Source organism: Neophocaena asiaeorientalis, unplaced genomic scaffold (genome assembly GCF_003031525.2).
Source record: "Neophocaena asiaeorientalis asiaeorientalis breed wild unplaced genomic scaffold, Neophocaena_asiaeorientalis_V1.1 scaffold226, whole genome shotgun sequence".
Classification (NCBI taxonomy): Eukaryota; Metazoa; Chordata; class Mammalia; order Artiodactyla; family Phocoenidae; genus Neophocaena; species Neophocaena asiaeorientalis.
The window spans coordinates 11485141-11499267 of record NW_020173037.1 but is presented as its reverse complement, the minus strand read 5'-3'; the positions used below and the strand labels follow the sequence as shown (position 1 = coordinate 11499267).

The following is a 14127-nucleotide window of genomic DNA, read 5'->3' as shown; positions in this document are numbered from 1 at the left end:
GATTGTTGTCTTTCTTTTACATTTTTTCGTTATCATTGCTGGGTCTAGTGAACTTGAGGAATCAAGTAATCTATCACAGCCATGCATACACATTGACAGGCATGTGCAGGTGGTTTAACAAAGCAAACAGTCCCGTTTGTATCAGACAGTATTCTTGATGCTGGTTTGAGGCTAGCTCTGAATGTGTGGTTTTGGAAGGAAGCTGCATTTCTGGGGAAGAAAGACTACCCTCCCCCAGTTTTACCCAAAACTCATTATCAAGTAATCAAAAAGAAGGAAAGTCAAGGGTTGTTGACTTCTCCTGATGTCCATTCCCTTCTATCTGAATAGAGATCCTAAAGTAACAGGCTGAAATGCTTCTCCTGGGAGAAATTTCTACCTTGGTTCTCCTACCCCTGGGCACTCCCACCCAAACTTCCCTGAACCCACAGTTCACTCTTTTGTAATGCGACTGTGAATTGTGCTAGCTTTGCCTTGTGATCAGCACATTTCATGACTTCTTTCTGACAGTGTTAGGTTCTGCTTTTCTCTGTGGCTGGTAAAGGTAACTGTCCTTTCATCCTCTCCAAAAGAGGTACCAAAGGTAAAAGTCTACGGCATTCCCCCCATTTGGTTGTTGTATCGCTCTCACTTTAGTGATGGCCATTGCCATGGGGCCTGGTGCTTGGCCAGGCCTATGAAGAGACACCCCCTACTCTGTTCTCATCTTGCTGTACCTTTTTCTATGTCAGTCTTGATCTGCTCCTCAAGATCCTCTGGGGACACATAGAAGTCCTCTTCTGGCATCGATGACTTAGGCCGGCAGCGTCCACAGCAGCAGTTGCAACAGCAGCACAGACAACAGCAGAAATAGCAGCCGGTCAAGAGGCCAATGATGACAAACAAAGTCTAGGGGAACCAGAGGCAAAGCAAAACAGGGGTGAGGGGTCGTGGGGTGTAGGAGACCCTAGAAATCAAGTGTGGACCCATGTACCTCCAGAGACCTGAAGGCATCACAGTTCATCCCAGACACCACATATTCACCCTCATCCTTATTCCATGGAGGACTATCTTTTTAGTTTCCTTGGAAACAAATTCCTCATAAAGTTTCACCTAACAAGTTAAGCCAGGAACAAGTGACTTGCAGCCAAATAATGAAGTATGACATTTTCTTCTTTATTCTTAAGCCATGGTGATCATTATTAAGAGCAGAGCAAACAAACCAACAAACATAACCTCTACAGGTCACATGGGCTAACCAAGGGCACTGAATCATTCTCACCAAGAAGAGCTAGGGATAGCCAGTCCTGACATCACCACATTCCTCTCAGTCACCACGTCCTGCAGTCTCTCTCCTCACCATCTCTGCCCTCTCCCCATTGCCTCTCTCCTGACTGGTAGGGCTTTAGAATGGATCCCCTTATCTCTGCTCTGGATACTTCAGGAGCCTCCTAATTGACCTACCTGCTTCCCCTCTTGCCTCTAGCCCACTCTGCACATTGCTGCTGGAGCTTTCTGACATGTTCTCTTGAACCCATGCAGCGACTCTCCTGCCTCTTAGAAAGGGCTGGAGCTCCTTATTAATGGTCATCTGGCCTCTTCCAGTGCCTTCCCTGCACCAGCATGGCCCTGTTCCTGCCATCCTTGCGGAGCTTTGCTCTCCCTATGGAACCATCTGCCTAGACACCCACTGCCCCATTCCCTAGTCATCTAGAAAATACCCACTCCGTGTTTAAGATTATCTCAAAGATCCTCTGTGTGACATCTTTCCTGATCCCCATGTCCTCCAGAACAATTACTCCCTCCTTTGTGCCCCAACTGCATGCCATACAAATGTCCACCATAGTCTTGTTTTGTTGACACTTTAAGACAGTGATGAGTTTATAATTCTGTCTCAGACTGTGAACTTCTTCAAGGCTAAACTATATGTTAGTTGTTTTTCAATCCCTCCTCTACCTAAGGATTTAGTACCTGGAGTGTGGTAGACAGGAAATGCCTACTGAATTAATGAAGGTATTAATTGATTAGTAGATAAACAAATGATTTGTTCCTCCTAGTGAACAGCACCAGGATTTCCCCACGAGCATATAAAAGGTTTCCTCACTAAGTTTGCCATAGGTAAAGATTAAAAGACTAAACTGTCCCAATCCAATTTGAAGTGAAAACAAGCCCATTTTTGTTAATTGAGCAAAATAAGTTTATGATTTTATTAAAAGTATGTTATTTGAAATAGAAAGTGATTTTATACACCCTCATACCTATAATCTTTTTGCTATGGATTCTCTACATCTTCAGAGTCATACATTTCTTAAATTACTCTGAAAAGTATAAAAATACTTCCTCCTCACCAACTGCCTCTAAGACCCTCCTGTGCAGTGTTCCTGAGCCAGTGCCCCAACAAGCACCCTGGTTTTTTTACCTACTTTTGACCTTTTTGGCTTTCACTATTCCATTCCCATATTTTTTCTCCTCTCTGAAAATTTCCTTTGATGCATGTATTGTTTTGTTCTTTATTCCAACTAGATTACTTGCACTGTTGCCTAATCCTTGCAGTGCTTAGTGCAGTACAAGGCATAAGTAGGTGTCCATTGTTTTTAAAATATTTTCAAATTGGTACGCTGACTCATACATGTAATGCATACTTATTAATACATGATCACTATGTGCGGCCACTCTAAAGGGCACTGGGCAGTTAGGCTTTGGCACAAGCAGAAGGGGAAGGTAGATTTCTTTGTAGCCTTATTTTTAAAGAGCCACATCAGGAATTATTTTATGTATATCTCTTACACTACTGAACAGCTTCTGCTTGTCTATATGAATTTTGATCAATTTTGTCAACTTCCTGGGCAAGGAAATCTATTCTCCTTTTTATGCAGGTAGGCCCCAATATGCAGTCAGGTGCTAGTGTGTGAATTATCTAGAACTCCAGATGTACCTTCCCATGGAAATAGTGTCATACCTGGGGGTTAGGTTCCCACAGAAGCCTGTATTTTACATAAACATTCAAACTGTCATCATAAATGACATTGACAATATGTACACTCTCGTTCTAAGTTCCACATCCTCTGGGCAGAAACTTATCTCCCTCCCAGGTCTTGAGTGATAAAGAAAGGAGGTTTCAGTGGGAATCCCAGTTATCCCCAAGAAAAGGAATTCTGAGGACTGCAGAAGGCAAATGAGGCTTCAGGCTGCAGACTCTCTCTCCCCATGCCTATGAACAAAAACACATTCTCTCTCATCCTGCATATATAAAACTATTCAATTTAGCAAGATTTATTTTAGTGGAAGAAAGTAGCAATCAGAGTACTACTGAACATGACATCTGCCTCTGGAGATCTGCTGTTTCTTTATTAATTACAACTCGTATGAGTGTGAGTTCATCTGATTTCACAAAATGTGTGAACTGTGAACTTACTACATGTATGTGAACTGTCCAGAAAAGACGCAGATGGACTATATGTATGATTTATATGTAAATATACTTTTATCAGAAGATAAGGATAGTAATACTCATAAACAAATATAAAACTATCACCAAGCATGCATATACTAGGGATTCTTAGGAAATCCCACAAAATTTACTGTCAAAAGTCAATTCCGGTCGCACTAAGTCCTTAAAAATCTTGCCTTTTTCTTGACTAGATATCCTTTGTCTCTCTCTCTCTTCCTCTCTCTCGCCAACTCAGTGTGCTGCCCTATTTAATTCTTACCTTTTTCCCCTCATTTCCTTCTCCACTACTTCCCAGCAGGCTCCATGTGAACCTATGACCTAATTACCATGTATTCTCCGCAGTACTGTGTTTGCTGATGTAGCCTATGCTATAGATAGGAAAGTACATGGCTAAATTTGTCCCATAAGAATTTTTAGACAGTTGTCACACTAATAAATTATTTTAGGTTTTCAGCAATGAGTCAGTTCTTAATTTGTCATTATGGGGGTAGGGAGGGCAGTCAGAATTAACCTGAGGCTTCAAATTCAAATCTAATTAATGTCTAGAAGTATTTTAAGTCATGCTGTATTTTATAATTACTTGGTGAGCTAAAGCAAAAACGATCCTTAAATAACAGCTCCTTTTATCTGTAAGAGTTTAGTAATATAGCAAGGTTAGACTTTCTTTGAGATGGAGTCTAAAAGAGTGACTAATATCATGATCTTCTAAGAAATTGTTTTCAAGAGAAACAAAGAATCCAATTCACCTTTGCCCACCAGCTTGACAGCATGAAGTAGGTATTAACATTTTCATCTCCAAATTGCTCGGCCACATAGAGTCCCAGTGATCCGTACTTGTCGTATATGTTTCTTTTTGACGTGTCAGTTAGTATTGTGTGGGCGTTGTTGATTTCTTTAAACCTCTCAGCAGCACCTGGATCATCTGGATTCTTGTCTGGATGGTGTTTCAAGGCCAATTTTCTTTTAAAATTAAAAAAAAAAAAGTGAGGAAAAGTGTTACTTGACAGGTATTACAACAACATTTTAGAAGGGCATTATTCATTTGTACATCTTTTATACGTGTAAATACCATGAAATGTTACGTTTCATAATAATGTTGATTCAACTAAGCAAGTTTCCATTAAGTGTTGCCTCGTGTTTCTAATGTGCAGGCAGCATAGTATTGTTTCTCCCCTCACATCCTCAAAGGAATTCTCAGTAGCTGCATAGCTGTTGAGTCTTAGACATTTTTCTATTGGCAAATATGTGAAGTTTATTTTTACCTGGAAGCTCATCAGTAGCCCACCTCAACATGCAGAGGCCTTTAAGAGTTCCAGCAACAGGACCAGTTTATACCACAATTTCATCTAGAACTGGAAGACGTTTCCAGAATTAACAAAACTTCACACCACATATTCTAAAAGTTAAAACTCAACTGTCAAAAAAAAATCTCTGATTTATACACCCTTGAATAAATATTATGACCCTTTCACAATTTTTTTTACAAATCCTAACTCCCTTTTGTTTTCATGGACAAATACCGTGACTTACCTTGTATTCAAATGTGTATTTGACCTCTTTTCAAATAGGTCTTCCCATTTCAAATAATCTGTAGAAATTTACTTGTGAGTACAAGGCCCTCTCTCCTCTGTGGGTCATAAAGCAATTCCATAAGGCTATGAGTGTGTGTTGTGTTGCATTGTGTGCGTATTGGGGGCAGAGGGGTGATTTGTGAGTGTTCTTTATTCTTCAGTTATAATTAAGTATTAAAAATGTAAAATGGGGCTTCCCTGGTGGCGCAGTGGTTGAGAGTCCGCCTGCCGATGCAGGGGACATGGGTTCGTGCCCCGGTCCGGGAAGATCCCGCATGCCGCGGAGCGGCTGGGCCCGTGAGCCATGGCCGCTGAGCCTGCGCGTCCTGAGTCTGTGCTCCGCAACGGGAGCGGCCACACAGTGAGAGGCCTGCGTACCGCAAAAACAAACAAACAAAAACTTTTATAATGTTTACTACATGCCAGGACTATTGTAAGCCTGTTATAAATATTAATTCATTAATCTTCACTGCAGCTCTATGAGACTGGTATTATAATAATCCCATTTTACAGTTAGGAAATTTAGCCACTGAGAGGTTAAATAATTTGTCCAACATCATACAGCTAATAATTAGAACCAGGCTTTGAACACAGGCAATCTGACCCTGAGCATTATGCTGCCTCCTACATATTTTTGAATTAGAAAAGTAAGACATTGCAAGGACTTCGGCTTTTGGTCTAGGTGATGTGGGAAGCTCCTGGAGTGTTTTGAGAAGAAAAGTGGTATGATCTGATTTTAGTTTAGAAGGATCACTCAGTCTTGGAGAGGACAAAGGCAAAAGCAGGAGACTCTTTTAGGGGAAGTTCATGGTGATTTGGACCAGTGTGGTAGTGGATGATTAGTTGGAAGTGGCTGGATTCTGGTACACTTTGAGGGCTAGCTGATGGATTGGTTGTGGGATGTGAAAGAAAAAGAGGAATGAGGGGTGGCACCGAAGTTTTGGCTTGAGCAACTGGAATTTTGGAGTTACTATTTAAAGAGTTGGCAAGAGATTTTTTTTTTTGGTAGTAGGAAATGATTTGCTAGGATTCACAGTTCTATTTTGAACACCTGTGAGATGCATATGAGACTTACAAGTGTGGCAGAGGTAGAGAAATATATGAGCCTGAGTTCAAATGAGAGTTACTCTGGGAGACGTACATTTGGGAGTTCTCAGCAGGTAGATGGTATTTAGAGCCATGGAACTGGAAAAGATTCCCAAGTGAGTTAGATCCAACGTAAGTCCAAGGGCTGAGCTTTGGGAAGGAAGAACTACAGAGGAGATGAAGAAAGAAAGACCAATGATGCGGAAGGAAAAATCCGGAGAATATGGGGTGATGGGATCCAAGTGAACAAAGTATTTCAAGGAAGAGGGTGGTCACCTGTGTCAAGTACTATTGACAGGTCATGTACAATGACAACTAAGAAGTGATCACTGGGTTTAGTGTTACAGAAATCTTTGGTGACCTTGACACATACACACACATAACACGTATACACATGCATATATGCACATACACACACAGACAATTGTATATATGTCTTTAAATAGGGAAAATAAAGCATAACAATAAGTAGAAATAAAGAGAAAATTGAAAGTTTATAACCATGCTTAACTGTGATTATAGCTGGGATTATAGGTGATTCTTTGTTTATTCTTGTTATAAAAAAAATATACATACTACTTGTGCAGTTTCCTTCCCTAAGTATTTTTAAGCTCCAGTTAAAAATTTTATGCTCCTTTAATAACTGAAAGTTTAGAGTTTGTTCCCTTAAATGACCCACTACCAAATTAGAGGGGGGGAGGAAGGAAGAAAGAAGTCCTCAAACTTTAATAATACAACAATCATTATCAGAGAGTCTCAAGTGGATTCTTTAAGCACATTAATTTTAATGGCTCAATATTCCTGGAATTCTCACTCTGTGCCCTGGAATACAATTGCAGCATTTTCCCCTACCAGTTCCAGAGATCATGTCCAGGCCAACCAAATGCAAAGGCTCTTACTTCTGCCCTGAAAGAAAAAAATCCCTGGAAAATGCCTCTTTACATATATTTCTTTATTTCTAGGGTTCAGTTGTAGACCAATGCACACTACCCAAGACTTATCCGGAGAAACGTGTCATTTTAAGCTGCTTGGATCTTTGTCAGCTTTCAAGGGCAGACGCACTCAACTATTTATCACATTCCTCTAACAATGGAGCTGGCAAATTCAGAGGGCTGGAGCATCTCCATTTGTAACAAATCCAATTCCTGGTAATCAGCAGCATTCTGACTCCTCTTGGCAGATGCTCTTGGCCCTGAGGAATCCTCAGGAAATGTGGCTAGCAGAGGCAGCTGCCAAAGTTACACAATTGCTCAAGGAGGTAGTTGATCGATGACTCACCCCCTTGGTGGTGTCTGTACAGCAGGAAAACACGTACGGAATTTAGGGTGAAAGGAGAGTTGCTTGGAGTACGTTTAAATATAACATTGCCTATTCACTTTAAAGATCTTCCTTATAATTTCTCATTTTATACTTAAAAGTGATGCAATGTTCAACCAGAACATGAGCCTTTAATTCCAGATCTCTCTATACTCTTAGTCACTGTTAATCTGGTATGGCTATAACTAATATTAGAAATAGCATCAATACCTGTAATTTCCACTTCAAAATCCAATAACAGCTTTCAACTGAGTGGCAGATAGGATCAACGTGGATTTATAGTTGTAACTACCAAAGGCTCCTAAGATCTACCTGTTTTGAGGCAGTGGAATAATTCTAAGAATTGTAATGCCCAACTCTCTTTCTCACACCATCTAACACTCAGGTGAGATCTACCTACTATTCTCTACCAGTCTGTGAATCACCTAAGACCCAGTTCTGACCATGTTGCCCCAGCTCAAGACCAAATCTATCTCCCTGGGGTTGGAATGTCAGAGGAGACCTTATTGTTTGGAAAGGCTGGCCCTGAACCTCAGGGAACTAAGTTCCATCATGACATAGCTGTATCTATAGCTGCCTTTCCCCACTCAACACATTTTTAGCTGTCTTCTCCAATTACCTTTTGTTGCTTCCTATTTCAAAGATTTCCCCATTGCTGTGTGACTTTCTGCTAAACTCCCTCAGCCACAAAGTTTATTGCCCCTCCCGTGTCCCAGAAGAAAGCTACCTGCTACCTAAAATGAAAGAGTAGAAGAGGGAGGGTGAGGCACTGGTTTCTTCCTATATCCTAGAACCGTTAAAAGTGCCCTCGTGGCAGAGGCAGCATCATCAACAGCAAAGGTAGAAAAAAAAAAAAGAAAAAAATCTGAGCTCATATTAGATATAGACTATTATTTCTAGGGAAAAGAACTGACTATAACGGGAAGAAGACTGGTGGTAGATAGGAAAATGAACTGCTATAAACCAGAGTTTTCAGGTGAAAACAACCCTAGACTAGTAACCCTACGTGTTTGGCAAGTATTGCAACTATGGAACTTAATAGTATGTCTTCATAGTAGAAGTTCAGTGGAACTCTTGTGCCCTCTTGGACTCAGGCAACACCCAAGTGAAAGTATAAGAAACCAGTATATGAGTTCCAATGCACATCTCCCTGACATTTAGTATTGACAGACATTTTAATGTTTGACGGTCTGGTAGCTTGAGTGTGTGCGTGTGTGTGTGTGTGTGTGTGTGTGTGTGTGTGTGTATGTGTATATATCCCTTTGTGGTTTAATTTGCATTCTCCTAATTACTAATGAGGCTGATATATATGTCATTTGGATATCCTCTATTTAAGTGTATGTTGCTCTTTCACCAGTTTTTAGTTTCGTGTTTAAAATGAATTTGTAGGATTTAAAATATAGTATTCTATATATGAATTCTTTGTCAGTTTATGTATTGCATATGTATTCTCTGTTTCTAAGGCTTTTTTGTTATTGTTAGTTTCCTTATGGAAGCTTTTGGAGAACAGAAATTCTTTTTTTAACTTTTTTTTTTTTAATTTATTGGAATATAGTTGATTTACAAAGTTGTGTTAGTTTCAGGTGTACAGCAAAGTGATTCAGTTATACATGTATTCATTGTTTTTCAGATTATTTTCTCATATAGGTTATCACAGAATACTGAGTAGAATTCCTTGTGCTATACAGTAGATCCTTGCTGGTTATCTACCTTATATGCAGTAGTGTGTGTATGTTAATCCCAAGCTCCTGATTTATCCCTCCCCCCTATGTTTCCCCTTTGGTAACCATAAGTTTGTTTTCAATATTGGTAGGTCTGTTTCTGTTTTGTAAATAAGTTCATTTGTATCATTTTTTAAATTAGATTCCACATATGAGTGATACCTTATATTTGTCTTTTTCTGCCTGACTTCACTTAGCATGATAATCTCAAGGTCCATCCATGTTGCTGCAAATGGTATTCTTTCTTTCTTTTTTATGGCTGAGTAATATTCCATGGTATATATATGTACCACATCATCTTTATCCATTCCTCTGTCGATGGACACTTAGGTTGCTTCCATGTCCTGGCTATTGTAAATAGTGCTGCAATGAACATTGGGGTGCATGTATCTTTTCAAATTATGGTTTTCTCTGGATATATGCCCAGCAGTGGGATTGCTGGATCATAGGTGGCCCTATTTTTAGTTTTTTAAGGAACATCCATACTGTTCTCCATAATCGTTGTACCAATTTATGTTCCCACCAACAGTGTAGGGGGGTTCCCTTTTCTCCACACCTTTTCCAGCATTTCTTATTTGTAGACTTTTTGATGATGGCCATTCTGACCGGTGTGAGGTGGTACTTCATTGTAGTTTTGATTTGCATTTCTCTGATAATTAGTGATATCGAGCATCTTTTTATGTGCTTTTGGCCATCTGTAGGTCCAGAAATTCTTAATTTTAATTAGTTTAATTAATCAATCTTTTCCTGAATTAGGGAAGATATTGTCTTATAAACTCTTTAAAATCTTTATAGATTTGCCTTTCACATAGAAGTCAATGACCCATTTGTAGTTGATTTTTTAATGCAGTAGAAAGTAAGCATACAATTTCATTTTTAAAATATGGGTATCCAATTATCCTAGCATCATTTATTAAAAAGATAAAATCCTTTCCCTGTATTTTAAATAGGATCTCTATTCTGCTCCATTGGTCTATTTGGCTACTTCTGGGCTAATAAAGTCTTGAATATTATACCTTTAAAATATATCTTAGTATCTTAAAGAGCAAGTTCTTCCATATTGTTGTTCTTCAGGAGTTCTGTGGCTGTTCTGGGCCCTCTGTATTTCCACATACATTATAGAATTAGTTTGTTAGTTTACACACACACACACACACAAACACACACACACACACACACTCTTTCTCTACTGGGATTTTTATTACAATTGCATTTGACTCTATAGATTAATTTGGAGATTGACATTTGTATGGTATGTCTACTTATTTAGAACTCAAAGTTTATCATTTTACCATTTAGGTTCTGCATATATTTTATTAGCTTTATTTCTAGGAACTTATTTTTGTGTGGTTTTGATATTAAAATATTTTTCTTAATTTATTGCAGATGTAAAAGATTTTTATATATTGATTTTTATCCTACAAACTTAAGCTCATGTATTAATTTTAATAAATTATAGGTTCTTTTGCATTTTCTACATACACAATCATATAATCTGCAAATAATGAATTTTTTTCATTTCAATTCTTATATCATTTTATGTTTTTCCTTATTGTCCTGGCTAAGACCTCCAGTATGATGTCAAGTAAGAGTGACTAAAGCAGACATTCTTCTTTCCTTCTTCTTTTACCAACTCACTAAGAATGAATGAATATTGAGTTTTAATCAAATGTTTTTTCTGCATCTGTTGAGAAGATACATTTTTTCTTTTTTAATCTGTTAATGTGATTGATTTCTTAGTGTTAAATGACACTTGTGTCCCTGGGATAAACTCAACTTAATTATGTATTATTTTACTTATTGCTGGACTCAGTTTTCTAATACGTGCATTTAATTCTATAAATTTCCCTCTAAGTACTACGTTAACTACATTCCACAAGTTTTAATATGAAACATTCAGTTTTAGGTATTTTCTAATTTTAATTGTGGTTTATTTTACCCAGGAGTTACTTTAAATTGTGCCTCTGAATTTTCAAACATATGGGGATTTTCTAGCCATCTTTTTATTTTTGCTCTCACTACAGTGCAGCTTGATTGCACTGCAGTGAGAGAACATGTTCTATATGATTTAAATCCTTCAAAATTTGAGATTTGCTTTATGGCTCATTATATGTTCAGTTTTTATACATGTTCCATGTGTACTTTAAAGAATATGTATTCTGTACCTGTTGGGTGCTTTGTGCATATATAAGAACAATAAATTTTCTTTGCTAATTTTTTTTGTTCAAATCTTCTGTGTTCTTGCCACTTTATTGTTCTACAAGCAAGTTATGTTAAAATTTCCCACTATTACTGTAGGTTTGCATATTTCTCCTCATAGTTCTGTCACTTTTCGCTTTCTGTAGTTTAGGCCATGTTCTTTAGAAGTATACAAATTCACAGCTGTTATATATTCCTGGTGAATTGAACTTTTATCATTATGAAATACACCTCTTTTTGCTAGTAATACTTTTCATCTTTACTTTGATATTAATAAAACTACACCAGCTTTCTTTGGGTAGGCTTGTACATAGACTATATTTTTCTCTCCTTTTATTTTCAAATTTTCTATATCCTTATGTATTAGATGTGTCTTTTGTAAACATATAGTTTTGGGTTATTTTATTCACAGTGACAATTTTTTCTTTTAATTGAAGCATTTAGTCTATGTTTACTCTTAATCTAATTGTTGATTGATTACAGGTTAAATCTACCACTTCATTATATTCTTCTGTCCCATCTAAAGTATTTTTCTTTTCCTCTCCTTTCTTGCCTTCTGTTAGATTGATTATTTTTCATTATTATACTTTTTTCCCCTCTGTTGCTTTGGGAAATGCACAATCTTTTATTATTCCTTTTGGGGTTCCCCTAGAAATTAGAAAATCCCTGACTTATCAAATTCTAAAGTCAATGTACTTCTGTCTTTCTCCAAGACAATATAAAAATCTTAGAACACTAACACTATTACTGTCTTCCCAACTTGTGTTGTTGGTAGCATGTACTTTAATTCTGTAAATCTTTTAAGCCCTCAAAAAATGTTATTTAACACAATTAGTATATAACTGTCCCTCAGTATCCATGGGAAATTGGTTCTAGTATCCTCTGTGGATACCCAGATACGTAGATGTTCAAGTCTGATAGCTGGCCCTCCATATCTGTGGTTCCACATCTGAAGATTCAACCAATCATGGATTGTGTAGTACTGTGGTATTGGGGGAAAAAAATCCACATATAAGTGTACCCATGCAGTTCAAACTCCTGTTGTTCAAGGATCAACTGTATGATGATATTTCATACAATTAGTGTTTGTGTACATTTCCTCACATATTTTCCAATTTTGTTGCCATTAGTTGTTTCCTGCATCACTGACCATACATCTGGGATCGTTTTCCTTCTGTCTATGAACACTCTTTAGTATCTCTGTTAGTGTAGATCTGCTGATGATTAATTCTTACAGTTTTTGTTTAGCTTAAAAATGTCTTTATTTCACCTTCATTTTTGAAGAGTATTTTCCCTGGATATAGAATTGTAGGCTATCAGTTATTTTCTTCCATCCGTTTTCTTTCATCCAGATTTCAGTTCATTGTCTTCTGGATTTCATTATCTCTTGAAAAACTCTGCTCCAAGTCTAATTTTTGTTCTTTTCCATAGGGGCTTTCCACCTTTGGTTTTCAGCAGTTTTTCTGTGACGTGCTTAGATATAGACTTTTATTTCTTCTGGTTGGCTTTTATTGGGCTTCTGGTATATATGGATTGAGATCATTCATGAACCTGGAAAATTCACATACATTATGTTTTCAAATAGCTTTCCCCTTATCCTCTGTCTACTCTTCTTTTCAGACTCCAGTTGCACTTATCTAAGACCTTCTTAATAGATCCTCTATGTATTTTATCTTATTGTTTTGTTTTTTGTCCTCTGTAATTCTTTCTGGTTATTTTCTTCTGGTCTGTTGTCCAGTCAGCTCTCTGACCTGTTTAACCTTGCCTTTGAATTCTTGAATTTCATTGTTGTATTTTTTTTTAGTTGTATAATTTATGTTTATTTAAAACATCTGGAATGTCCCTTTTCATAATTTTGAGTTCTCTGTGAAAATTCTCAATCTTGTATTTTATCTTCCTGATCATAGATGTTTTAATGTCTTTCTCTGATAATTCTAATACCTGAGTTTTCTGAAGTTCTGCTTCCGTTGTCTCCTTTCGGCTGATTCTTGTTCTTATTGTCTTAACTTGTGTCCTTGATTATCTCTGGTATGACAGATATTTAAAACTTATAAAGAATGATCGGAGTACTAAGAAGATGTTATACCAGAGAGAATTTTTATGTCCTACTTTCAGATGTCTGGAGGCATTTACAAAACTGGGATCATGTTAATCCAATATTAGGAATTGAGATTTTCCCAGTCACCCAGATGGCTCAAAGTTCAGTTACAGTCCATACAAGGGTGGTGTTTCCATTATCTGTTTCTGTGTAACAAGCTACAGTAAAATTTAGTAGCTTAAACCAACAAGCAGTTTATTTATTTGCCTACCACGTTGTAATTGGGTAGGACTTTGTGGGGACAGTTTGTCTTTGCTCTGTTTGCCTTTGACTGGAACTGCTCAACTTGAACTGAAGGATCTGCTTCCAAGACGCCTTCACTGACCTGCTGGTAAGTTGGTGCTGGCTGTGGCTGGAAGCGCAGCTAGGGCTGTTGGCTGGGCACTCTGTTCTCCTCCACGTGGCTTCTCCACGTGGCTAGGTGAGATGCCTCACAATGTGATGGTCTCAGGGTAGTCATATTTCTTAAATGTTGTCAAAAGTATATTGCAAAAGTAGAAGCTGCTAGGCCTTTTTAAGATTTAGGTAAATCATCACTTCTGTCATATTCTGTTAGTTAAATCAGGTCAGAAAGCCAGCCCAAATTCTAGAAGACTACACAGGATATGAATACCAGGAGATATGGTTTATGGAGGACTACCAAAGTAATTGTTAACCACAGATGGTTTACTTCCATTTTTGCCCTTTCTCCTGGGGTGCAGCACT

The 14127-nt window shown here is 37.8% G+C and overlaps 1 protein-coding gene across 2 annotated transcripts in view; it reads right to left on the bottom strand.

The window, feature by feature from the left end:
• The window catches only part of DNAJC5B (DnaJ heat shock protein family (Hsp40) member C5 beta), an 82616-nt gene that overhangs the window by 12820 nt on the left and 55669 nt on the right, over nucleotides 1–14127 (bottom strand). For both annotated transcript variants that reach the window (XM_024742646.1, XM_024742645.1), the window contains 2 exons: nucleotides 4177–4390; nucleotides 717–888 (listed from right to left, as the gene is read on the bottom strand). In XM_024742646.1, coding sequence (XP_024598414.1) covers nucleotides 717–888; nucleotides 4177–4390 — 386 coding nt within the window. The remainder of the gene's footprint in view (nucleotides 1–716; nucleotides 889–4176; nucleotides 4391–14127) is intronic.